This window comes from Rissa tridactyla, chromosome 8, assembly GCF_028500815.1.
Source record: "Rissa tridactyla isolate bRisTri1 chromosome 8, bRisTri1.patW.cur.20221130, whole genome shotgun sequence".
NCBI lineage: Eukaryota > Metazoa > Chordata > Aves > Charadriiformes > Laridae > Rissa > Rissa tridactyla.
Window position 1 is genome coordinate 42,349,022 of NC_071473.1, and position 27,096 is coordinate 42,376,117.

The following is a 27,096-nucleotide window of genomic DNA, read 5'->3' on the forward strand; positions in this document are numbered from 1 at the left end:
AAACTAACTTAATGTGACAATAATTCACAGCTAATACCACAATAATTCAGTGACACTCTCTGCGGCTCCGGGAGAGAAAAACGCGTATTTCTCTTTCTCAGATTATAACAGACCTCATAAATTCGGAGTGTTTTCAAGGTTATTCAAGCTACTGTCTTCTCACAAAAGCAAGACCCAGACACAGTTTTCAATTGTGCTTCCAGTTTTGAAATGCCACCACAGCTTTAGGTAACTTCAAACACGGAGAAATTTAATGAGCTCATATGAAAAATGACTGGAGTAATCATCAGTCAATTAACTTTTCTGTAACCAAATCTCCATTTGTTGTAGGTTTTGGGATTTAGAACCCTAAATAAATACTGCCACTGAGAAAAACCCATCTGCCTGTAGAGAGGATGGCTGAGGACCACTGTTTTCAGAAAGACAGACTGAGACTCTGCAATAAACTCACTAGTTAGAAGCTTCTTATTGAAGGTCAGTCAAGTTCAGCTGTCTTGTCACTAGCATTTATATCTTTGTCATTGAAAAGGGTACTTAAAACCTCTCCGAGATGGTGTAGTACCTGGTTCTCAGTGCAATGGATCGAGCTGTCTCAAAATCCAGTGGAAAAATGCTGCCCCGACACCCGTTTGCATTTGGCATGAACTGACCATTGTGCTTTATCTATAATCCCTGCTAATGGTTCTGATGTGTCTTTCTCAACTGGTGTCTCATCTCATGGGTCACAAGCCACCAAGGGGGGTGACAGAGAAACACTTGTTCCTTTGTCCCCCACCTCCTGACCTACTTAATGATTCTCCAACAACCTTTCAAAAGGTAGAAATCAATTACATACCTGCTATCACTATTGCCAATTTGCCCGAGAAAAATTGCGCACAAGCCTCTGGTCTGAAGTTACATGAAGATCCATGGATTATTTTTAAAAAATCCATGAACGTAGATGAGATCATTTATTTTAAGGAGTCTTCAAATCAACACTTATAAATTAGCTCTAGTGGCTTTGCCCAATATGGGTTCAGAAACATACACACAGTTCTTCCAGTGAGCAGAATTACAGAGGCAGCAGCATCTTAATGGGAACATCAACATCTTCAACCAGCACGGGTCAATGCTGGAGAGTAACAAAACCCACTCAGGAATGAACAGATTCCCAAAGCTGAAAACACGTGGTGTTATAATTTGTCCTGGTTTGAGGTAAAACAGAACAATTTTCTGTTCAGTAATTTTACTTTTCAGTTGAGCCTCTTCTAACTAACTGAACTCTCTGAAAATTAACGGCATATTTTTAAGAAACTGTTCACTCCCAGAGTGATACGACCTGATTGTTTATAATTTACACCCAGGAATGGGATGCAGAGAGGCTCCTGCTTATACTTATTGCTATAACAACCAAGGTCAGCTCACTTTGCCATTTGCCCCATTGGAAGGTCGGAAGCGGAGAAGCGTAGAGGAGTCACATCTGCAGGGAGGAGCGGGCAGGACAGGTGACCCAAAACTGACCAACAGGGTATTCCATCCCATCTGCATCACACTCAGTATAAAAGCTGAGGGATCAAAGGGGTCAGTCTCTTTCTTCAATGGCCGGCGTCCAAGGAGGACTCTGTCTGTTCATCTGCCTTTGATCCCGACACGTGCGTTCCTGAATCCAGATCCAGAATCCAGTTCCCGTCCATCTCTGAGTCCAGTCTGGGACTCTTCCCAGTGCCTGCTGGTGATGTCATCCTGGGAGCTTGATACGGTTTTGTATATATTTAATGATTGTCTTTTTATTTTATTATTAATATTTCTTTAAAGGAGCTTAGTTTCTTTTTAAACTCCTAAGTCTCTTTCTCTCTCTCCCTCCTCTCCCTGGAGGTAGGGGAGAGCATCTGTTGTTTGTTTCAGTGGCCAGTCTGGCCCAAACCACGACACGTAAAATCAGGAAGAAAAATATTAAACATCTTAGACATACTAGGTAGAGTCTCAGTCTTCTGTGTATGTATATGATATTACAAATACAAAAAACGATGACTATTTTAGCCTAGTCCACACCAAAAAAAAATGCAGTCAGAAGTACTGATAGTTTTTCCACTTTCCACCTGAATTTCCTTTCTTCATTCAGAGAACATCAGAGTGGCTGCTAATGTCAATGCTCACCGGTCTGTAAAATCTGTTGCTATAAATAAGAAACTAACCCCGTGTCCTGGGAATTCCAAACTTCCCCTTTACTCTCTGCTTTCTTCAACACATGCAGCTTACACATACTCGACGCTAAAATAGTTTTAAAACTGTAAACCTAAATGTCTATTTTCTCTTAACTTGCCACATAGCTAGCAGTTACACATTCTGTGCTATTTAGTTCTCTGTTTCCAAACAGCTGCTGACCAAGTCTTAACTGCTTGTCTTTATTCTTCAAATTGTTGAGCCAAATAATGTATAGGTTTGTAAGATGTGCATTTACATGATAATAATACACGCTGCAAAGAGCCTCTGTGGATCATTTAGTCCAACCTCCTGCCCAGAGCAGGACTGGGCACTGGAAGGATGCCACTATGGCAGTGACCATGCTTGAGCTGCGTCATTGACCAAGTCAGACGATGATTAAACTCTTTCAGTTCACTTATCCAGGAAAAATTGCCTAGAAAAATTTCCTAAACAAGCATTTCTTCCAGAAAAGAAATTACTTTGTTTCACAATATTTAGTGTATTTCCAAAACAGATTTTTTTTTTTTTTTAATTCCAGTGCTGTCCACTGCAGGGACTGCATAGGCAATGTTTGGATCAGAAGAGTTATCGAAGTCAATTGCCCTGCGCAAAAAAGTGCTCAGACCGCTTCAACTGTAGGTGCAAAGTAAACATTAAAATAGATTCTCACAACTGTTCAGCAACACTTGGTTAAAAAAATCATTTCTCTCACCCATGAAAAATAAAACGTTAACATGCTTCTTGTGTGGAAACTACACTTGCTTCTGCTCCTTGCTGTAGAGGCACCAGGGCTGCAGGCTTGTACCTGAGGCTGGCTGCGGGTGACAAGGACAGCCTGGGCGGGTGCATTTTAAAAGCCTACCTCTGCTGAGTATTCTGGCAGTGTTCTCTACATGCTGATAAATAACTGAGCGTGTACTTGTCTACATCATAAGGGCTGGGGAGGGGGCATCTCCCTGCTTTACTTAAATCCATAATGGAATCACATCTTTGATAGCAGATGTGTATTTCATCAGTTTAGTAAAAAGCTGATGAGGTAGACGTTTCCATACAGAGTACCTGTGTTCAAGAAAAAGAGAACGCGTTTTTCAACCTTAAAAGGCCATTTTACATGATAATGTTTATAAAGCTGATTTTACAGAGCTTTCACACCCAATAGTTCTATCCAGAAGACGGAAGGGCATTGAACACCTACATGCATCAGAAACAAGAACGGACGCTGAACAGACATTGTAAGAAAAACAGTGTAAACACTGTTAAAGTGATGCATGAATATTTTCTAACATGCAAACACACAATGTCAGTTCCCCCCAAAACTAATGATAAAAGAGTGCAATGCACATACCAGCTCTGACCCATAGACTGGGCAAGTCCCTTAAGAGCAAATGAGCTATAAGCTTTCAAGAAAAGGCTGCATGTTTTGCCATTGCATAGATTGCATAGGAGATGGAGAAGAAATTTGCAGCAGAAGTATTAAGGAAGGGCAACAAGAGCCAACATCAAATGAAATAAGGCAGAACATGAATGCGAATTCTGTGTGAAAGCATTTAGTGTGGTTTCATTCTCTTTGGGGCTGTCACTTCCCTGATGCTTCAAAAAGGGAAACACTGTGGTAGACACAGCTCACTGGAATAAGATCTTAAGAGATCCGGAGCGCTCTGTTTTCCTTTGCATCCCACTGTGTTGGTGTATTGTGTATTGTACTGAATTTTTAAGTAGACACATCCTTGCAATGTTGGCAAGATTGCTCGTCAAAGGAAATACAAATAAAACCAGATAATCGTTCTTAAGCTTAAAGAAAAGTAATTGGGGATTATTTTTTTCTGCCACTCCACAGTGCCTTCTGTGCACTTACTATGGGGTTAGCAAAGGACATGAATCAGGACTCTCCCTTTGAGTATCATTTTTCTCAGGACTATGTAATTCACTCTGTTCTCAGGTCACTATATGAGTGCATAAATTAGCTGCATGTTTCTCTTTTGGGAACTTGGCAGAGGAGAAATGTTTGGGATATGTGACTTGCATGTTTACTACAGCCTCTAGAAAAAAGCTCCCATAATATTTCCAGAAACTATTATTGGATTCTTTCCCTTCTAGGACAAGAAGGATCAGTAGGACGAGATCTTTCTGTAGCTGAACGAAAGGGATGGTTTGCCACAACAGTGCAGAGAAATACGTAAAACATCCCACATAAATGAGTTTACAAAAGTGCCAGCATATACATCGGTTAATTGCACTGATGGAATTTTTCTTGCCTCTCTGTAAAGTATTGGTTAAAGAATAAAAAGAATGCTTTAAATATCACATCCTCAGCAGGTGCAAACTGAAGTAATTCACTGAAATTAATATAACTATGTCATTTGTTCCAGCAGAAAGATCTTTCTTATATGCAGGTCTGGTTTGTTTCAGGATATACACTGTCAGTTTTGTAAATTTAACTAAAGGGTTTTGGATTAACATAATCTTTCATCCTAACTCTGAAAGTCCTTATAGAGAAATAAATCCTAATACTTAAAGAAAAGCTTTCCAGCATTAATGTTTAATAAGAGCTTCTATACAGATGAGGTAGTGATTCAGGATATGTTCTCAGACTCAGTATAAACCTGTGTTTTTATTCTTTGAAATTGTAGAGTGGAACTCAGACGTTTGTAGAAGTCACAAAAAAACCAGGGAAGTGTAAGATGCGAACAAACTGGAAAGCACAGAAACTAATACATTTCAAAAATCGTGTCGTATCACTATTTTCCAAATATTGCTCATATAATGGAAGTAAAAAGCAATAATTTAATTCAAAAGGTCAAGAAATTTACCTTGCATAACTGTGTCTTGCTTTCATAGTATGCAATCACAGGCTTTGATGCTTCGTAATAGCTTTCGATTCCTTCCTTGATGGTTTTGGCGTTATCAGAGTGCTGACTGCTCTCACTACGCATCAGAAGGCGACTGCTCATGGTTTCTGCAGAGCAGTCCAGGCAGAACACAAGTTTTGGTTCCCCAATCTAGAGACAAAGAAAAAAAATAAGTATCCGAACCACTGGCCTAGTAAAACTTACTTTGTTTGAATAACTTTAAAAAGAAATGCTACTGAAAGAGTCAAATTACTTTCGTATTTGTCTATGCAGAAATTATGCTTCTTAACAAACACCTCTTATTGTAGTGGCACTTAGAGATCCCAGTATTCAGGATCAAGGTTATGCTTGATTGGGTTCTACACGTACAGAGAAAAAGAGATACGATCTGAAAAACTCTGGCTACTTGGACTGAAGACTGTCAGTACATCCGTTATTTGCAGTCGTTTGATAAAAGCTTGATGCAAACAGCACTGGACTCATGGAATGCCTGACAGTTATTTTTTTAGCCTTTGCTTTGTTCAATCTCTGAAAAGTATATTTTTATTCAGGTAAACTATAGCTTAGAATTTCAAGAGGCAATAGAAGGAATTCACAGGAATACACCCTGTGAATTACTTTATGTCACACACTATTTTATGTCAATATTTGCAGTGTAACTCTACATCATTACTATGCATGGCATAAAGGAAGGATGCGATCTATTTCTCTGTATTTTTAAATTGGTGAGTAATTTCCGAATTCTATGAGAAGCCCACCACTTAGTTCTTTTTGGCTAGTGCCAAACTAGTCGTAAGGAAGAGTCTGCCCTTTTCTGTAAACAAAATAAATATGGATTTATTTATTTTTATTCCCAGCCCTTGGCAAAGATAGTAAATAACTGTCTCTACATTTGCTAGTAGATATTGCAGTACTAGTGAAAAAGAACTGGCAAGAAAGAGCAAAATGTTCCTTATAACATTTCAGGAGAAAGCCAAGGGTTGTAAACACAAATCCCCATTGTTCTTTCCCCAAGATGCTGAAAAATATGTGCGTCATTTAGCATAAATCTTGCAATACACTCTGTCACGCACCCTGCTCAAACACAAGGTTTTGTCTGAGCAACAACTGTTGGGCTGAGTCTAAAGGGATAAACTCCACTCTACCAAGTAAAATAAAGGTGTTACAGGATCAGAGAAATGTAATGTGATAATTTTTCCATGCAGTTATGTCTTAAATCCTTCAATGATGCTCTCAGGATTTTTCTCATTCCTTCCCTTTCTAGCAAGAATGTGGAGAACACCGCTTAGGAAAGAGTGAGAAGTTTTGAGAAAAGACAACTGTTCTTCACACTAGTGACCCTTAGACATTCGTGCTACAGCGAAGAAAGTCTAAACGACTGATATATGGAAATTGCCCTTGATGCCTTTGTTGACAGCCCTTAAAGGAAGGGTAAATATTTACAAAGGTAAATACTTCATATTCTGCATTTGACTGCGGATGTCTGGAGTATGTTGACCTTTCTATTACCTTAATGACTTTCTAAGAGATAGCTGAAGCCAAGGGATTATGTCGGACAGTTCAATTACAGGCTTTTATCCATCCATTTTTTCAACACAGCTCAGAAAACATTAATGCTAATAGCAGCAGCAGTATTGGGTTTGGGGATTTAAAAAGCCAGCAAGGCAGTTTTAACAGTGCAAGAGACTTAGATCAAGAAGTTAAAAAAGATGTGGGCTTAATCAATGATTAAAACAAATGTCCTTTTTGTATAATTGGACTAGGATGGTGAGAAGTTACTTCCTCCCAGGTCCACATGAGGAATTCCATGGTCTGTTCTAAATTAAAATAGAATAAATGAGGAATGATTCCTTTAATCAGTTATAGTCATATCATCATTTGCTTTTGAAAAATCTATGTGGTTCTCTTAGAAGTTTCAATGTTGCTATTCTCTGGAATTCAAAATGTTACAGAAATGTCATTCTTCTGAGTTAAAAATTGCAAAAAGTAAAAGTAATGCCCCTATCAGATACTACTACTGTTTGGGTTTTTTTTAAATTACTGTTTTCTTGACACTGTAGCTTAAATAATGCATGCTGTGGGGACATCTGCAGGAAGCCAAACAAGTCTAATGTATTGGGTCTTTACTCTGTCTTACTGGGCATCTTCCACCTGGTGATGTGGAACTCAATTTAGTATTGTTTTTTACTTCTCGCCTAGCAGAAAGACTGAGGAGGGAACAAGAGACATATGCTCCTCTAGAGTTACGGCTAGGCGAAAGTACAACTACATCATAGAAATGAATTGGGCAAAACTGGCTGGAGAACATGCTGTTTCTACCTGGCTAATTCTATTTAGGGCTGTCAAGCTTTTCAGTATAAGCACTATTCCCAATGCCTTCTAAATAGCACAACTCTTTATTAACAATTATAATACTTTTTACACATCATGTAGATATACGTAGCATTATTCATTTACCCTTTGCTGCCATTAATTAATAAAGCCTGATGTTCACCTCTTTTCATTCAATTTCAATGCAGAGAGAACTTCTCATCGCTCTTTAGAAAGAACTGCAAAGTGTCATCTCAATAATGACTCGTTTGAAAAAAACTTCACAGACTTACTGAGCAGCTTCCAGCCAGCCAAGTTCACCCTGTGAAAACTGAAGTGGATACGTGGATACAACAGGGATGATTTAGCACATTCAAAATTATCACTTTGGGTCCTTGTATTTTAATCCAAATGTCAAAGGCAGCTCAGGACTACACGATCTTTTGCTGCTACTGTGTCTACAGGAACTGAAAGGGGCTCTGCTTTTGCACTGGATGCATCAAGACTTGTTTGCCTGGCCATGACTCAGTCCTGGACACTCCAACCTCCAAGTCCTACTTTGTAGCATACGCCAGTGTTCACGGGACACGACACATATGCCTGCCAGGAAAGCAGCACTGCTGAAATAGTTCCTCCTTCTGCACAAAATGAAAGAAATCTCCAATGTCTTTTTAATAGTCTGTGGCATTTTAGTAAAGTAACTAACGGGTCAACATTTCTGTGAATGGCTTCTATAGCAGGTGCTATTGCCCATTATTTTGTCCAACTTCTGATGCCGAAATCTTGCTAGGCTTTTGTGGTAATCAACTAGACAAAGCAGCTAAAAGTTCAGGGAGTAAACAGATGATCCATTAAAGTTTTATTACCTTTCAAACTTGTATAGGACATTTATGGAGTGTAGTGTGATAGAATATATACTTAACTATTTCTCCTAGTTCACCACTTCTCTTCTAAACCCTGGCAAATTCATTCACAGGGCTTATATAGAGTATTTTCTGCAGATTGTGAAATGTACAGCTGAGACTTCTCAGTAAGTCTTAGCACATACTGAGGAAATCGATAACACTCTGAACTGCCATGCAGTCACTTGTAAAACGCTCTTTTTATGGCTATGCCACCTGTTACTCATCGCAAAAATTTAATCTGTGTTTTGCTGTTTCAAAGTGGCAGCAAGCTTTAGCAGAGCCGGCTCAATGGTAAGAGATATTAACTGTGAAGATACATGCTTTCATGAACCTACATCAAATAGTGCTTGATGAGACTTTCATGAGAAGTATAGCAGCCATGCACTAGAATTAGAAAAGTGATTCTAAAAATTGTGTTTTCTACTAAATGTGAATTGTTCCTGGTTTATATTAAATTTGGGTAAAATCAGCCTTTACTCCTGGTATTACAGAGTCTGTGTAGGTGAGGGCAATAGCAGGAGCTGCTCTATGGATGGGGTGCCAAAGTTTCAGTGATCAGCAACACAATGCTGTTGGATTGGCTCTTTACACATCCCCGTTGCAATCGGCTAAAGATGGGGACTGAAGCAGCATCAGAACTACAGCTGTATCTCAACAGGAGTTATAACAGCATTACTATTATATGGTCACCTTGCTCTCAAACTCTTCTGCTTCTTTCAGCTCCTGGGGATACCCATCGATCAGGAATCCTTTTGTGTCCCCTAACTTGGAAACCATGACTTCCTTCAGTAGCTCTACGACAATACCCTGCATTGGAAAGAAAGGGAGTTACTTTGTTAATTAGTAAGAAAGATTGATGCCTTTGTTTATTACATTGACTTCAGTACTACGCCCTTGACAAAATGCTTTATTTTGCTAAAAGCAGGTCCTGTGAATGCAAATGTTTTTCTTGCCCGGCAGATAGCAGGGCACCCTACTTTTTCTTCTCTCAGGACCAGCTATGCTACAAAAATCTACTGTTGCAACCCATGCAAGAGTTCCCAAAGTGTCCTCTAGATAGCTGGGAATATGTCATAGTTTCAAAATTAATGTTAATACCTATGAAACTTTGGACTACTGCTGCAGCATTTTCCCATCTGATTGCATTTTGCTATGTCATTGATATAATTATATTACATGGAAAGTGATAAGAGACCCCTCTGACCAAACACACCGAAGAACAAAGCAATCAAAATCAAGCCTCAGCACAGCTTTTAGTTTCCCCTAAGCAGCACTTCCCAGTATCTTTCATTAACAAACGCATCCTGCGATCTAGCTGCACTTGCTGAAGACCCACCAAGAGTTGGGGCTGGGGACCTGCCATGTAAAAATCAAGTCCAGCTGAGAACAACACACTCTGTCTTTACAGTCTCCGTTAAACTGCAGTCCAGCTACTCTGGGACGGCAGCCAGCCCTGCAGGGAACTGCTGCAGGTATTGTAAATTAGAACAACCGCCAGGAGGACCAGCTCTGAATCTGAAACGTGAAGCTATAAAATGGACAGAAAGTTTCTGTTTCCTGTACTTATTCTTACATTTTGCAATGCACAGCGCAGCATCTGTCTCACTGTATTTCATGACTAATTTGTCGCCTATATGAGTTTGAAATGTTAAGAAATACTGGCAGAGAAAGGGGGAAAAAGTGCCACAGATCTGGCAATGAGGAAACTTCTCCCTCAACTTGCAGATAAATTTTACTTAAACGGGAATCATCAGCTCTAGTCTCTTATTTCCATCCTTTTAGACAATCTACCTACCACTGCCTTTGTTTAACCATTAGGACCCCAAATAAAATCGTCACTTACGCCAGGCACAGGTTCACCACATTCCATGATGTCTTTGATCAATTTACTTCTCTCTGATAATGACGATAACTCATTTTGAAGAAGGTCACCAGTGGACAGGTGAGTAAATCCATATTTCTTGGCTAACTGTTCACATTGGCTACCTTTGCCAGAGCCAGGGCCACCTTTGTGAGGGAAAAATATCTAGAATTAGAAAAGAATAAACGTCTGTCTTTTCTCAAACTACAGCAAGCCAGAAAATGGAAGGAAATTGATGAGACTGCCTGTTTTGCAGATTTTTTTTTTTTGTAAAGGCACTCTGTACAGTAGAACAAGTCATATACTTCCCTTCCAATACACTACACGGCTGACTCAAAAATGCGTACCAAAGTCACAACAGCGTGAAATCTCTTGCAGAAGACATCTGTTCCTAAAACACCATGACCATGTAAAGGAGAAACATGAAACAGACAGCCGATGGGGAAGGGTACTTGACTCAGTATGCATTCAGCTTGATAGCTGCAACACATATTAGCAAAATAATGTTCACTTCATCCTCACGAGGGAAATATTTTGCCCCCATTTATGAAATGGAAAGGTACAGGCAAGGAAAAGGTACAGAGGCGGTGAAACCTGCCTGCGCTATGTGGGATGCAGGTAGGTGTACAGTAACTAAACCCTTCTGCGCTGTGGTAAACATGTTCCTGCTCCCTTTCCTTTTGAGCTGGAAAGCTCTCACGTGCTGGCATGTCTGCCGACAACTGAGCTGCTAAATGCTGACGAAGGCCCTGTCACGCCGCTCCCTGCAGCGGCGGTACTGGCTTGCTCTTCGTGCTGCAGGGGAGCGTAAGAGTAGAGTCCTCAGCGCTGAAGGGCACACAGAGACCTTGCCACCACCCGCTCTTCCACCTCCACAACTGCACTCAGCCAGGAGCTGGAAAACCGCCTCTGCGCCAGGCCCAGAGTCAAACAACCAGAGGGTGAAGGGCGGTCTCAGACGACAGGCTGCTCAGGTGAAGCTGCTGAAGTGATTTTTCCACAGGCAAAGGGAAGGCACCTGTGGCTGCCCCCCAGCTCACCACCGCTGCAGGCCAGGAGCTCGCCCTCCCCTGGGGCCTGTGGGGAGACAGAGAGGGCAGGAGGGGAAGGGCAGCAACTGAAGTGAATGCTGCAGGTATCCTCCTGTCAGAAATGGCGCCTCGAGCCTCCCTGCTTCCTTTGGCAGGAAAGCTGCTACCACCTCAGGTGTCCCAAAACTCCTGGATGCCTCTCTGGCAGGCGCCCTTATTCTGGGGCCATCTCAAAGGCTCTGCAGGGGCTGGCGTTGCCCTGTTCCACCTCCCCAGTGGAGGTGGCTGCTTTTCCTTCCTCACCCTGAAGGCCATGAAATGCCAAAGACCCCTTCAGCTGCTCGCTGAGCGGCCGCAGCCGCCCCAGCCCAGCTGGAGAGACAGGAGGTCCACGGGAAATGCTGGAAGCTACTTCTTGAGGATCCCAGTGCTGTGGCTGTGACCTGCGGAGCTGAGGTGAGCCCCCTGCGAGGGCCGAACTGTGTGGGGAGGGCTGAGGGGCCATCTTGGAGCCGGGGCTGGGGGAGGCCGGGAAAGCAAATTTCCGTTGTGACAATATCGGGATTTGGGGAGAAATTTCAAGGTGTGTAGCAGCATTTTTACAATCTTTGATGGATCTGTTCAGAAGATCTACTGCAGTAGGAGGTAATTATACCCTTGCAGAGAGACAGTGCTCAAAAAATCAAAAGAAGGAGGCAAGGCTAAGATAAAAAAAAAAAACGAACACTTCTCCACAAAGCTTTTTAAGCATGTGACTTGTGTATTTATCAACTGTTGGGACTTGCAAATATGACTGCACAGCTCTGTTATGTGAATTTAAGATGCTAGAAAATACATGGTTTTCCTTTTCGTTTATCTTTCCGTGAACAAATATAGGAATAACACATTCACAACAGAGTGAATTTGGCACCATCATCTCCTCCTGACTTGAACTTTCTTCTAACTTTTGCATTCAATTTAAGAAATAATTGCTCCAAGCATATAATTTTCAGAGAAGTTGCAGTACTGTAGCTGAGAATAAAAACTGGGTCATAAGGCAGTAGCATCAAAGGAAGGGTTTTCTCTACTGTAACCTGGAGCCTTTACTTCAGCTTCACAATTATCAGCCCATGGTGTGAGAATCACACTTGTGCTACAATTTTAGCTAGAAATTATCTTTGTCACAGTTTTGTTTGCTTTCCAATGTGAGTTGCATGTTGTTTTTCCATTGCTTTAATAAGAATAAAATTATTATTTTTGTAAAAGCACTGATTGAAAGAAAACAAGGACCAAGTAAGAGTGGCTACAGAGAAATTATAGGCAAATTATCTGTAATGAGACTGTTAAATATCTGTAGTGGCAATTAGTTTTATTTCTAATCTGTTTTGGTTTTTTAGATTAGTAAATTTGTGTGTGTGTGTGCTTGTTTACACATTCTGTCTCCTGGCCTTGAATATACTAACAGCGCAGTAATTTAATCCTATTTATTTTGTGTACCTACACAGTACTAGAAAAAAATAGCTATAAAGATTACTTTATTATGTTTCTTATATAACAGTTTCTCTTCTGAATGTAGAGCCAAAACAGAAATTTCATAATATACTAAATAAACTAGATCTCTTTTTGGAAATAACAATACAGGGACAATTTTTGGTTGTTTAGCTAGCAGGTAAATATTCAGAGAAGTTTCTGTAATACCCTTATCTGTTATTTTTTTAAAAGAGAAAGCTGTCAGAATGACCCATTAGGCAGGGCATACATGATAATGAGCATTACCATGCCTCCAAAACATTATTTAAAATTGACCATGTTTATTTTTTATAGAAGAGTTCCAACAAAGCTGAGATTAAAATGCTGAGCCCTTTAAAGAGGAAAAGACATAATTAAATAACAGTAATGTGCTGAAAATGGTAATTTTTATGGTCACTGCTATTAATTTAGTATCATCTGATGAGTAGCAACGCATCCTACTGCTTGACAAATGTATATAACCCACTTTACAAAGTCTTTTGCTTTCTTATCGACAAATGAGGCCAAAGTTCTTGCTTGGCCTTATCTGAGAAGAAGCTGAATGCCCCCAGGAAATTCAGCATTGAGGGCCGAACACATACTCAGCATTTATGCCAGTATTAATTTACACGCTTAAAGTTCAAGTATTAGTTAATGTCTTGTCTCCCTCTGAAGGCCAGTATTTAATGTGACTGAAAAAGAGCTATTTAGGTGGGAAAGAATGTGAAGGTGTGTCTCCTTACTCATTAGATAGACCCTGAGCCAGAAGGAACTATACTCATAGGACTGCTACATAAGCAGCTTTAACAGCAAATTAACCCTGCAGTCATGAGGCTTATTATCAATTTTTAGTGTTGGAAAATCTGTAGTTCATTCTTTTTAGAGGATTTCTCTATTAAATCTATGCATCTTTCTAACAAAAAGAGGAAAATGTAATAATTTAATGGAAGAAAGTTAATAAGGAACAACAGTTGCGTATTAAATACAACAAAAGCTAGCACAAAGGTATTTTCAGTTAAGAAGCCTTCACTGCAACTCGCTACGCTGTTTTTCAAACAGAAAAAACTTGAGACGCTGAAAAAGGTAGCAAAATTTTCCCAATGGCTCAATTGTTAGGAGGTGGAAAATATGTCCTCCTCTTGTTGTCAAGGCATAAGATTCTTTGTGAACGCTGTCATTTTTTCTGTATGCTGTCATCTTTTACTCTGCCTACATATATTTAGGGGGAAAAAAAAAGTGCTAACCAGTGACAGACTGATTCATGGTAACTTGCTATTCAGATTAATCACGTTGTCTTCTGATTTTCATATGTGACATGAAGATACAAAGTTAAAAGCCTAGAAAATTGCCAGAGGAATTATGAGTATGCTGTGACCTGTAGGAGGTTGTAGAAGAACTACCATCAGTTCTTCAGTGTTAGTGTGCTTTTGTATTATGCTAGTATTGCTAAATGCAGTATAACTTGCTTTAAAGCTCATTCATTCACTTAATAAAAGTTGCAGATTCAGAAATTAATCATATTGTATCAGTGAGTGAGATTATTCTTGGAAGCTGAACCCTTCGTGTGTCCCTTACTTGCTTATTGTCTGTATCAGAAAGCACAGTCTGGAAGCAGGGTACTAGACAGAGCATAAAAATTCAATGCAGTTCTGCATATTTCTTTTCTGAGACAAGGCTGGATTAAAAGGTTTATCCACTCCCTTAGCGCAGTTTTCCCTTCCATTATGTCGATTCAGCTGCCTGCGAAACTGCGTAAGGGATCTTCTGGTAAATAACTTCCTGGCAGCACTGATGACTTAGGTGCTCACCTTTCCCCGTTTAATTATCGACTGCAGAAATGCTTCACAAGAGAGCACTTCAAGGTCAGAAAAAGAGTGGTCTTAGTGGGTAGGGAGAAATGACGACTGCCCGAGCAGCGCTTCGGAATGTTTAACTGCAGCTTGCCTTAGATCAGTGAAAGATCTCAGTTTAAGAAATCGAGTTTCTTACTCCTGCTCTCCCTCATACCTCAATTCCCCCAAGACTACGAAAGCTCACAAGCCTAGGCATGTGATTCAAATGTACCGGCCCGGCCTAGAGCACGACATTGTAAGCAGATGAATTAATGATGCTAGAGGGAGCTGGGACTGCCGCTGGGAGTGAGCAGGGACAGGAACAAGCAATGTGAGCAGTTCATGAACTGTCTTTGCTTCCAGAAATATTAATAAAGCAGAAGTGTCATACAGACCGACTGGGATGTCTCTATTTTAAACCTGCCAAATCATATGAGTTTATTGTACACCAAAATACTATGAACATTTACACAAAGTGCCAGCAGCAGGATTTACAAGAGTCCCACCATTCATTTTAAAATGTTTCAATTTCCAGAATTGAATGTTTTCAATTTTTCATAGTGAGTATCATCCCTGTATCATGGAAAAGTGCTTGCAGGGGAAACCCAGCTGCACAATGGAGCCTCAGAAGTCAGAACTGAAACAAAAATAACCCCAGTCAAGCTATCCTTATATTTGAGAAATTATTTTGGAGGGCTTGATCAGTTTGGCAACTCTCTCAATGCTATTTGGGTTATTTATACAAATGAAAATAAGCCTTAGCTTCAGAATATGGCATTTGAAGGCTTTTCAATAGCACCTCATCTGTTCACGTATGATTTTAGTCTGAGTGAAAACATATAGGAATGATGTGGTTAGTTAAAAACAACAGCAAAACCTCCTCAATATTTTTCTTCTGAAAGATGATTTTAATCAGAAAACAACCTGGAGCATATGTTGGCAGAGTGATGTAATGTCCCGGGACATCCCTGAGTTTTCATCCCTTTTAAAGAAAATATGGAGTTCATTTCATGGCCAGTCAGAGAAAGCAGCCTTCATCAGCTCCTACAGTTAGTGCTCGGACTGATTGAGCCTTTAATTATCAGCACTGTTCATCCTATGCCCATCTGATTGTAAAAAGAGCTCTAATATAGGTATTGTAGAATAATTTAGGTTGGAAGGGACCTCATCTGGTAAATCCCTCTACTCAAAGCGGGGCTAAATTCAGCATTAGATCAAGTGTCCAAGGTATGTCAGACCTTGAACAAAATAAAAAGTTTTGTGGTTTGGGTTTTTTTTGTATGCACAAGAAGCCTGTATCTGCAGCTGATGTTTTACCTGTAAGTGTAGGTGGCTGTAATATCTTCAGGGTGTCAGCTGAAAAGCTGGTCTTATTTACACTGAGCTTAAACTATTATCAGCTTTAGTTCATCAGCAAGAATATGACAAGGATTCTGCAGAGGAAATTGGTTACACCAAGTTTTAAACACTACCTTTAAGAATAAGTGGGGAGTTTGTCTCTGATCCAAAGTGCAGAAAGATTCCCAAAAACTTTCTGCTCCGGTTTCAGCCTCAACCAAAGCCAGATGTGGCTATGTTTTATGAAACTCCTGTAGAGAATAAGGAGGGATAATACTCCCAGTAACTTTGATACGTATGACAATTTTCTGGATGTGACAGATATTGCATTAGTTAAAATGATAAAAACATATATTGTTCATTGTGGTTAAGATTTTACATTTCATGTTGCTCTGATTAAAAAGGTTTTTCTGGTTGGTGGGATTTTTTTTTGTTCATTTTGGTTTTGGGTGGGTTTTTTTTGTGCCTGGCAATAATTATATAAGTTTCAAATATTAGAGCATCCCCAAATTTATCTCTGCATCTGTTTGACTTTTTATTTTTCTCTTGAACTTTACTTCACAGGGAAAATTTAACTTGGTTTTGCCTCTTTTATTACCCTGTTGTTATCTCCCGTATTTTCGACTTGCTGCTTCTATGTCTCTGCTTTGCTGTCTGGATAAAACATTGACATTGTTGCTTAATTAATCTGAGTTGACTGTTATTCCAATTAATTCCTACATTAGCTGTAATGTAAATCTTTGCTAATTAGATTATTTTTTTCTTTCCCTTTTTGGACAATTTTCAAGGGAAATTGCTGGGGGAGGGTATTGTCTGCTTTGTTTCCCTTTGTCTTATGAAGAGTATCTCAATTTGTCAGTGATCGCAGATGGTGTATTTATTTTAATTAGTTTGTAAACTACTTCAAATGCACATCTTTAGAACTCTAGTTTTAAAACACCTTTATAAGCATCTTATTGTTTCCTCATGAATACATCTATGTAATGAGCAAACATTCCTAATGACACCTGAGACAGTTCTTCCTATTCAAGTATCTACAGCAGCATGCTCCAACCCATCTTCTCTGCTTTCTTTGTAGTCAAGGTATCACGGGCTGAATATTTCCAGCGCTGTCTACTGCAATGGAGCACTTAGCCACTGAGAATCTGTGGTGCTTTTTTTTCCTTTTCCCGCCCTCCTCCCAAGTTTGACAGTTTTGTTCTGCTCCTGTGAGGCTTCTTCAAAGTTTTCTTTTGTCCTTGCACAGTGATCAGACTTCATCTCTTTACTGCCATGTAAGACAACCTTACTGCCTAGGCAAATACTATGCATTTGGGTAGTGCATATAAGGTTAAACCTGGAGTGCATGTGGGTCAACAAGTGATTCAGGCAGATTTACCTGCCTGATAAGGCCATAAGCAAAGAGGGTTTGTGTCCACTCCAACCTAGTACCAGCAAGATATCTGTCTCTGGGAAATAGCATTTACCTTCACTATCCAGATGGAGTAAAATCAAGTTTTTGCAGCCAAATGAGCAACCAGGAAGATCTCACATTAGTCACATAAAAAAAACTCAAACCAACCAAACAAAAAAAACACAGGAAAAAAAAAAACAAACCCACAACCAAAAAACGCCCCTCACTCTTCACATCAGACTTCAGGAAGCTTTTTCAGGGGTGTGAGGATGGGGGCATTTTGGGAAAAAAGTATAAATCATTCTACGTAATCTGTTGACAAGTAAGTTACCTATGTTTGGACTTCAGTCAGACTTTTCATTATAACATTTTCAATAAAGGAAACTTAGACTTTTGATTAAGCAGAATTTTCCCCTGTTCCTAGAAAGCATTTACTCGAAGTCTGAGATGGAATTAAGGGCAGGAATAAATAGAGGAAAGGTGCGTTTTCAGTTTTAACCTGGAAGATGCCTTGTAGATGGCCTATAAAAAAAATTATAAATGAAAATTAAAAGCCATTCTTTGAAAAAGAAAAAGCAGTCCAGAGGTAAATGAAAAATGTCATAGAATCATAGAATTGCCTGTGTTGGAAGGGACCTTTCAGATCATCAAGTCCAACCATCAGAGAGGACGAAAATTTGTCACTGCAGCAAACAGCAGTAAGCATGGAACTACTGTGTGCTTAAAGACTGAAAATTAAGTATTATGCATCTTTCCCTTAAGAAAAGTCTCCAATGAACTCTTCAGTAACCAAATTTAACTTTTTCAAACATTTAATATCCACCATAGGTTTGCAAAAAATTGAGTCAACTTGTATTTGGTATAAGATAGAGAGATAAAAGTACAACACATAAACGTGTTATCTTTTCACAGAATCCTTTAGGCTGGAAGGAACCTCTTGGGATCATCTAGTCCAACAACTCTGTTAGAGCTGGATCAGCTAAAATAGGTTGTTCAGGACTGTGTCCAGTTGGATTTTGAACATGTCTAGGGATGGAGACTCTCCAGTCTCTCTGGGCAACCTGTTCCAGTGTTTGACCACCCTCATAGCAAAAAACCTGTTTTCTTGTGTTCAGATAGAAGTTCATGTATTTTAAGTTGTCCCTATTTTCTCTTGTTCTGTCACTGGGCACTACCAAAAAGATTCGGGCTCCCTCATCTTCATTCCCTCCTATCAGGTATTTATACGTATTGTTAAGACACCCTGGAGCCTTCTCTTCTCCAGGCTGAAGAGTCCCAGCTCTCTCAGCCTATCTTCATATGAAAGATGCTCCTGTGCCTCAGACATCTTTTTGGTCCTGTGCCGGACTTGCTCCAGTAAGTCAATATCTTTCTTGTATTGGGGAGCCAAGAACTGGACACAGTGTTCCAGATGCAGCCTTGCCAGTGCTGAATAGGGAAGAAGGATCACCTCCCTCAACCTGCTGGTATTGGAATGCTTTTTGATGCCTCTTGGACTCTGAATGAAATTTCTGTTCATTTATGACTAATTTGAGAAGCACCCCCCCCCCCCCGCCCCCGCCTTAGGAAAAAGAATGCACAAAGTGACTTACTTTTATGTAAAATTATATGTTTAGGTCCATGGAAATGTGTTGTTCCTGCTCTGTATTGTAAAGCAGTTCTGAAAAACTCGGCTTGATACTCGGCTTTAAGCTGAAACTTGTAAATCTTCAAATTATAACTAATTTGTTTTAAAAGGCTGTTCAAAGTTTATGCTAATTACATTAGTCACATTTATATAATAATGGTACTTTTCCTCTGTAGACTTCCAGCAGGCAAATATGAAGTAAACTTTGAACCTGCAAAGCCTCAGAAGATGCTAAGCATCATGCATGGTGACTAGCCCATTTAATTTTTAACAGCATGTTGAGCACATGCAGAATTGAAACATGTATTTGCAAAAGTTGTTTCACAGATGAAGAGGTGAAGAGACCTGACTTTTTTTTCACTAAAACTCAAAAATCTGAGTTATAAATCCAATCTAGTAACATTTTAACTAATGCTGGTGAGGCAGCTTTGCTGTGGGAGATCGCACAACACTACTGTAAGTGAACAAGAACTAAGGTAATTTTGAATATGTTCACACTTAAACGTTTCTCCTGCTCTGAGCTTTACGCAACTGTTGTTAGCATGGTCAGACCCAAGTTAATAATGTTATATTAAATCCTAACTCCCTTTCAAAAGACTAAACCAATATTGTAGTGTAAATACTCTTAACCAAACTGTTCTGCTGAACTTTAAAAGAAATCATATGCTTATAATCAAAACTAAATAACATGGGGATTTTCAAATGTAGCAGTTAAATCAGGAATCCTACTTACCGATTACAAAAATTATGTTTGATTTCCTCAGATCTTCTGAAAAGTCTAAAATGAAAATAAAAATTCTTTAGTTGGCAAGAGCTACTAATTTTAATCTTAGATACATTCCACACTAAACTGTGTAACACATGTGCAAGGTGACCTGATTTTACTAGATTTACTTTCTGCTATAATGCTCTGCATCCCAAAAGGAGCTATTACCCCAAAGCCTATTTATCACCCAGTTTCATAGTTCTCGCTGCAAGTATGACAAAAATATTTTACCTGAAAATGAGACCTTGCACATACGCATCAGTTCTTTAAAAAAAAAAAAAACAAACAGGAGAAGCAGATGCATCTTGATGTAATAACGTGCCTTCTGAGCCATTGCATTTTCCTCTGAACATGTTATTACATTATAATTGCTGTAAAAGTTTGTCCACATTCCATTCAGATTTTATATTTGGTGCACTACATCAGAAATGTAGTCTTATATTCCCCTGAGCCTCAAATTCCACCAAATACTAATAATCTTAACTGAAATCCAGGTATTACTGTAACTTTAGCACCAAAGTTACTCTAGGTACTACAGCTTTGCCTTTTACTGAAATTGTATTTTTTAAAAAAAGCAATTCCTTCTAGTTTGAGCCTCAGTCATTGGCCTGATTATACCAGTAGAGAAGTTGAACTTGCACCATCTGAGCCAGCTGGAATTTTATTACGTCTGTGACTTAATCACTTAAAAGACAGATTCATTTACCACGTACAATTTTGGTTTTTATTATGTGGCACGTACATCTCTTATTACATAACATCATCAACTGTAAAAGGTTCTGCTTAATCCTTTCACTCCTCTTAGACTCTCAGCAGCTCATACTTCCCAACAAGCTTTTCGTAACTGCCAATTTCTGAAAACACATATGAGATCTGATGCTGATTAACAGTAATATTTTCTAATAATTTTGGATCCACTGGCCTGAAGAGTGCAGAAATGTCTTTTACAAGCTTCAATTTGCATTCAAAGTGAAATCACATGATAAAATCCTTTGAGACATAACTTCCACGATATAAATAACCTGAATTCACTTTACCTTATAAGTAACTATTTAAATACAAAGGGAAAACAAAGGTTTCAAAATTAATGGCAAATGATACTGAAAAAGAAACTCACCTCCTGTGCTCTCATAACCAGAAAAACTTGACTGATCCTCCTCCTGTTAATTAAACAATTGACATATTGAAATGAATATGTTGCATAGCTTGCATTTCATCTTATGTATGCTTATCTGTATATCTTAATATCTTCTCCATATTCTAACCTCTCAGTTTTCATCTATGTTGAGATATGGTTAACAATGTCACAGAAATGCTGTTAGTACTGTTTCAATTGGCAGAACACGAGCATGGAGAACCCAAGATAACTCGAGGCAATTAACTGGCCCATATTGGTTTTGCAAGGAACAGCTTTTTCAGTGTCCACTGCACAGTTCCAGCACGATATGTAAGCAACCAGTGTGCATGCTGAATTGCTTCTGAAGCAAATATGGTATGATAACCTGCTAGTAGTAGAAAGGCAATACTGGAGTAAGTTCTACAAGCGAGCTCATGAAGAAGTAAGATGAAATTTGTCTTCGGTCTAAAACAACTTGTATGTGTTTACCTTCAGAATGCAACACAAGCTACAAGTTGTTACAGAGGCTGCTGAACTACAAAGATGGATTCCACCAGCAAAATGGGGAACTTGGCATGTTTTTTTTACTGATACTTGGCCATTTAGAATTATCTTGTCGTGTACTATATAGTACAACCAGTTACAAATACTGGTCAGCAAGGGTTTCAGAGTGGGAATTCTTTGTTGTTCTTAGAATTATATATATGCTGGACATAGTCTAGGTTATGTAGTGTCAATATTACTCACACCATCAGTGCTTTAATCTAGTCTATAAAATATCAATAATAGCATTGACAGTAACATGCTGCTATTATATCATCAGTGCGTAATATCAGCATGTAATACACTATGCTAGTCCTCTCAAAATAGCACAGGGTTATCAAGCCGTAGTTTCTTACAGCTCTGCTTCAGTATGCTGTCAGAAATAGCCACAGTTAGAAACTTGTATAGCTGCACAGACGAAGTGGAACGAACACCAGGGTGAATAGAATGGGTAAACTGCTCGCCAATGTAATTTGCAAGGCTCTGGCACTGCCCTTGCAGGTTTCTCTTTGTGTTCTCATTATCGCTAAAATAGAAGTGCTCTTCATTAGGCTGAAGTACCATTACACTGGCTACAAAGAACACTTTCATTTTTTGATTCACAGTAATTCTCAGCCTATTACACTGCTGCAGGAGAAGTGCCATCTAAAAAAAAAAAAAAAGGGGGGAGCAAAAAAGCAACAGGATCCACTAAATTTGCAGGACAGTATTTCAGAAAAAAGAAGTTTTCAAGTAAGACATTAATTAATCTCTTTCCTGCAACTCAAATGACAGTGGGACCCCACATGCTTTTTCTTTGATGTAATAATACAATAAAATATATGACCCTGCAAAGGATATATTACATACAAAAGACCTGGGTTTAGATTCATCTTCTTATCATGCCTTTGAAGGTTTATGGATCAAAATCATTTTAGGCACAAAGTTTAGAGTAAAGTTTCTTCAAAAATCAAGATCACAGTCACAAGTTTATGATCAAATGAAAGAGGTGTTACTTCTTCCAGGTAATGCTTTTGTTCTACCCTATAATTGCAGAATGAAACTGCCTCCGTAACTGGTGGGCTGCTCAGAGCAGCAGGTGATAATAAAGGTCCATTTAAGTCAGGAAAAGCTCTAATTTTTTAGAGCTGAAATACACAAAAACTAGAGACAGAACTGAAGCTAAATAAGCTATCAGCTGCTTTTATTTGACCAACCGTATCTGCCTTAATAGAACAACAGGTTAACTAACCAACAAGTCATGCTCACATAAGGAACAAGCGCTATGAAAAGCCATTAAAGTGAATTCTAATTACAACTCAAAAGCAGGTAAACAGGAAGTGTGACAGTGATAACAATAAGAACCCAGAACATCAAAATAATGAATTCTGTTTATATCTGTACCTGTTCACTTTTCAGGTGCAGAAATATTGTTTTCAAAAGAATTGCTTTTTTTTTCCCTCCAGGTTTGTTTTTTTTTTTTTTCCAAAGAGCATCTGTTTCATAATTCTTTAAGACAACTCAGCACACAGCTTGATGTTAGAGGGACCACCAGCCCTGCTGAACTTCCATGACAAAATAAGCTTCCCCATATTTCAGACAGTAAGTTATTCCATAAAAACATTTTTATCAGACAGAACTGTATGGCACCCAGCAAGGGGTGGAAAGAGGTCCTGAAAGCCTGGTCTCTAGGGGGGCTGTAAGAGAAGTCAGGAGGAACAGATTAGAACAGTGGGGCTACAATTAATTTGGTTTTGATGACAAGGTATTCCTACAGAGTTTTCAACATTCTGTACTTAAACTTGACTTAGAACCTTCTATTTCCCTTCACCCGCTTCCTCCCAATCTCCTCAAAAGCACAACCAGTTTTTCTGCTGATCTGGGTGAGGAGCTAGACTTGCTGTTTGGCTTGCAGTCCCTTGCAGAGAGTGGCAGAGACTGGCATCCTGGTTAATGCCAGTCTCCTCGTATTTACATTTGACAATACCTGTTTCTAATTGTGTCTTTTTAGTAAGTAGGTCTCTAAACTGTGAATGGCCTGAAAGCCTGGTTACCAAAGCGCTTTGGAAAATAACGGTTGGATTTAGCAAGTGATTGCATAAGGAAGAGTCCCACCAATTACTAGATTGCTAATAGTATTTTACACCGCACTGCCACCAGTGATTTAGCAGCAGAACAACCTCTGTATTCTCAGTATAGCTGTTTCCATTCAGTTGAAAGCCAGGTGAGGAAGATTATAAACTTATATGCTATAACCTCTGAAGAAAGGTGGGTAGTCTGTAATTTCAGATGCCTTTAGAGCCAGGTTATATCTACAAATATTATCTGGAAATATATCAATTAGTGGGACATAGCTGACCATGTACTTGCTTAAACAATATCAATGGTACATTAAAATGATTGCTAAATAGCGAAGTTTGCTACCTGCAAAGAATCTCTTATCCGACATTTGCCTTTAGAGTTCAAAAATGCAGGCTTCTGACTGTATTCTGTCTTCTTGTCATATAGCTCGTTATTAGTAAATATCTAAGTAGTAGTAGATACTTCATAGGTTAATGAGTTTAAGTTACTTACTGTCATTGCTAGGTTGTGAAGTAATTTCCATAATAAAACAAACTGACAGTCACAGCACGTAATAAGGAAATGATACAGAATTCTCCAGATCTTTGAGTTTTGCTACTAATGAATTAGGACTCTTAGGTCGTATCACTTTAAAGAAAGCAATAAAACACTTTTTTTTTTTTTTAATCTAATGATGGGACATTTTCTTCATTAGAATTTAACGACAACTGTTGTGAATACTTGTTACCTGATGAAATGAGAAAGCTTTTCTGTTACCCATTAATAACCTCTGCTCCAGTCCTTGGTGGTTTGTTTTTTAGGTTTTGGGTTGTTTGGGTTTTTTTGGTTTTTGTTTTTTTTTTTTGTAACATGGAAAAGAAAAAAAATATCTCTTATCACCTTGTTGTTGCTTGAAAGCTTCGTGAAAACAGTGGTGAAAAGTGCCTGATACATTTTATTCAAACTTCTAACAGATATAACAAGAGTTCCTCCTAGACATTTACTGAAGAGGACAAGTAATCATGGATTAAGAAGAAAAGAGGCAGTAGAGTGAGACTGAATTTAAAATATAGCATGATTGTTGCCTAAAATTATGCTCAATTTTCAAGATTGGATTTGAGAATGTAAATATTCAAAGAACATGTCAGGCACAAATTATTTAAACAAACAAACACTACACATTTCTTTGCCTAAAAAAATTTGTTGAGAATTGAATTTAATGTGTAAGCAAAAAAAAAAAAATCAGCATAGACAAACATAACTTTAACACAGAATGACATAACATATACAGTAGAAAGTACAGGTGTCATGGTTTAAGCCCAGACAACAACTGGGACCAGGCAGCTACTTGCTCACTCCCTACCCCACCAACCCCCAGGAGGGCAGGGAGGAGAGGGAGAAAAGGAGGGGGAAAAAAAGCCCTCATGGGTTGATATAAAGACAGTTTAGTAGAACGGTAATGGGAGAGGAAACTAATAATGGTAAAAGAATATACAAAATAAAGTGATATAAGACAAGTTGCTGTCACCACCCAGCCCGTCCTGAGCGATGATTGTGGACTTGTGCCCCCTGGCCAACCCCCCATTTATATACTAAGCATGACATCTATGGTATGGAATACTACTTTGGCCACTCTGTCCTGTCTGTGCTCCCTCTCAGCTTCTATGGGAAGCTGAAAAAGTCCCTGACTAATGTAGACATTACTTAGCAACAACTAAACCAGTATGTGTTATCGGCATTCTCATAATAAATCCAAACCACAGCTACTAGAAAGAAAATTAACTCTATTCCAGTTGAAAGCAGGGCAACAGGCAAGAACTGACTATGTAGACTTATCATGGCGATCTCATCAGCACCCCTTTGATGGGAATGTAGGTATATAACCATCAGTTTCTCAGCACACTGTAGCTGTATAATTCTCCCTTTGCTGCTGTTAGGTATGCAAAATACTTTTACTCCTGTAGCATTTTATTTCTTCAAATAACACTAGAGTTCCACATAAATCTTCCCTGTATTTCCTTTGGGAATAGAGGCAAGGGCATTATTTACATTTTAGCAGAGATATTAGGTGACTTGTCAATATAAACACAGTTATGTATGGAAGCAGAACTAGAACTTGCACCTCTTTAGCCTGTAGTATATTTATTTTGAATTCTTAGTCCTTAATAAAGTAATATTAAATGAAATCTCAAATGTTTGCAGATGATGCTTCTACACCTAGTACCCTTAAAATCTGCTTTAGCTCTCAATTAAATAAACTGTCTCAGTGATTATAGTTTAGGGACTCGGAGAGCAGTATGAGATGTCTGTTGAGCATCGTCTGGATACAATTTGTCTGTTTCAGCACAGTCCAGTCTGTCACAATCTGTGTGGTTTTAGAGTTTGACATGTGTTTGCAGATGGATTTAATAGGCATATACCTAATCACAGAGGATGTTCTTTCAGATTAGATGTATGCAGGCTCAATTTATAAAAATGTAGTTATCGCTGACTGGTTTCCTTACATATATTACAAAAGGTAAGGATCCCAAGCAAGCTTTAGCTACACAAAGTTAAACACCAGAAGAAACTGGGGCTAGTCAGAGCTCAGCTTTGGAATTTGTCTTTTAAATTCCTGTTTTCTTCCTGTAAGCATGAATGTTTGGGGTTTATGAGATATGCTGGGTTAGCTGCAGGTTTTATGTATGGGCAGTGGTCCCTGGGAACGGATTTTATGAGCCATACAGTTGCTTGCCATTAAATTTGATTTGTGATTCAAATCACTTTTTGAGGCTGAGCTGCTTTCTGCAAGCTGAGTGTTAAAGTATGCCTCTGGAAAGTAGGGGTGGCTGTGCTCTGACCTCCTCTGCTCCGGAACTAATGAATATGTGTAAATAAGATAAGATACAGTATGAATACATTCAGATTTCAAGGCTTTTCTTTCCCCAAAAATGCATATCTTCTTGTATAGTTCATACTGCTTAGCAGAGTGGAGCTATTTGTGTCAAAAGGGACTAACAGTAATTAAGATCAGAGAACAGTGCTATTGTTATTTGAGGTGATTTTTGCTTGTTTTGGAGTGCATACAACTAGAAAGTGCAAAAAAATTCGTGTTTGTAATAGCATCTACAAAATGCTGACAGATTATTACATCATTATGATTCCCTTTTACTTTTGGGTTTCTAGAGAAGTCAAGAATGTCTGTACCATTATTCTTTTAAAATAAACCCTGTTACCAGTTCTGAAAACAAAACAAATTTATACCTGTACAGAGGTAGAGATTAACTCATTTTTAAAAATTGCAAACCAGGACAGAGTTATCTGGCTTTTGAAGATACGCAGTATTTCTTCAGATTTTTCATTTTTGTTTTTCGATAGCATACAGAAGACTACCTATCAGTAGTTTAGAGGGGAAAAATCAAAATCTGTTTGCTACAGTATGTGGGGGTTGGGTTTTTGTTAACTTCTGTAGGTTTTTTTTAAATGACAGAAAAATATGTAATTATTAAGCATGAAAATGAAAGCAAAATTTATTTAGTTTCATATTGATTTCCAGACACTAGAAAACCGGAAAAAAAATCAAAGAGATTAACTTTTAAGGGCAAACTTTACCAACCAAGGTATGCAATAAGAACACCCCTCCCAGCATGGTAGCAGCATTTTGCAAGATCAGAGCAGCATAAGACTGTTCTGGTAAACCAAACGCTTCATTTGCGATTTTTATATTGGGTTTGAAGGGCTGAACTAGAGGAGACAGCATTGTATCTAACTTGAAGAAGAACTGGGGCTTGATTTTTAATTATCTTTGTGTTTTGAAGACATTTGGGACACTT

At 38.8% G+C, this 27,096-nt stretch overlaps 1 protein-coding gene across 1 annotated transcript in view; it reads right to left on the bottom strand.

The window, feature by feature from the left end:
• The window catches only part of AK5 (adenylate kinase 5), a 94,362-nt gene that overhangs the window by 3,343 nt on the left and 63,923 nt on the right, over positions 1 to 27,096 (bottom strand). The window contains exons 9-13 of the mRNA XM_054212201.1: positions 20,702 to 20,744; positions 19,552 to 19,596; positions 10,092 to 10,255; positions 8,939 to 9,055; positions 4,995 to 5,183 (exon numbers count right to left, since the gene is read on the bottom strand). Coding sequence (XP_054068176.1) covers positions 4,995 to 5,183; positions 8,939 to 9,055; positions 10,092 to 10,255; positions 19,552 to 19,596; positions 20,702 to 20,744 — 558 coding nt within the window. The remainder of the gene's footprint in view (positions 1 to 4,994; positions 5,184 to 8,938; positions 9,056 to 10,091; positions 10,256 to 19,551; positions 19,597 to 20,701; positions 20,745 to 27,096) is intronic.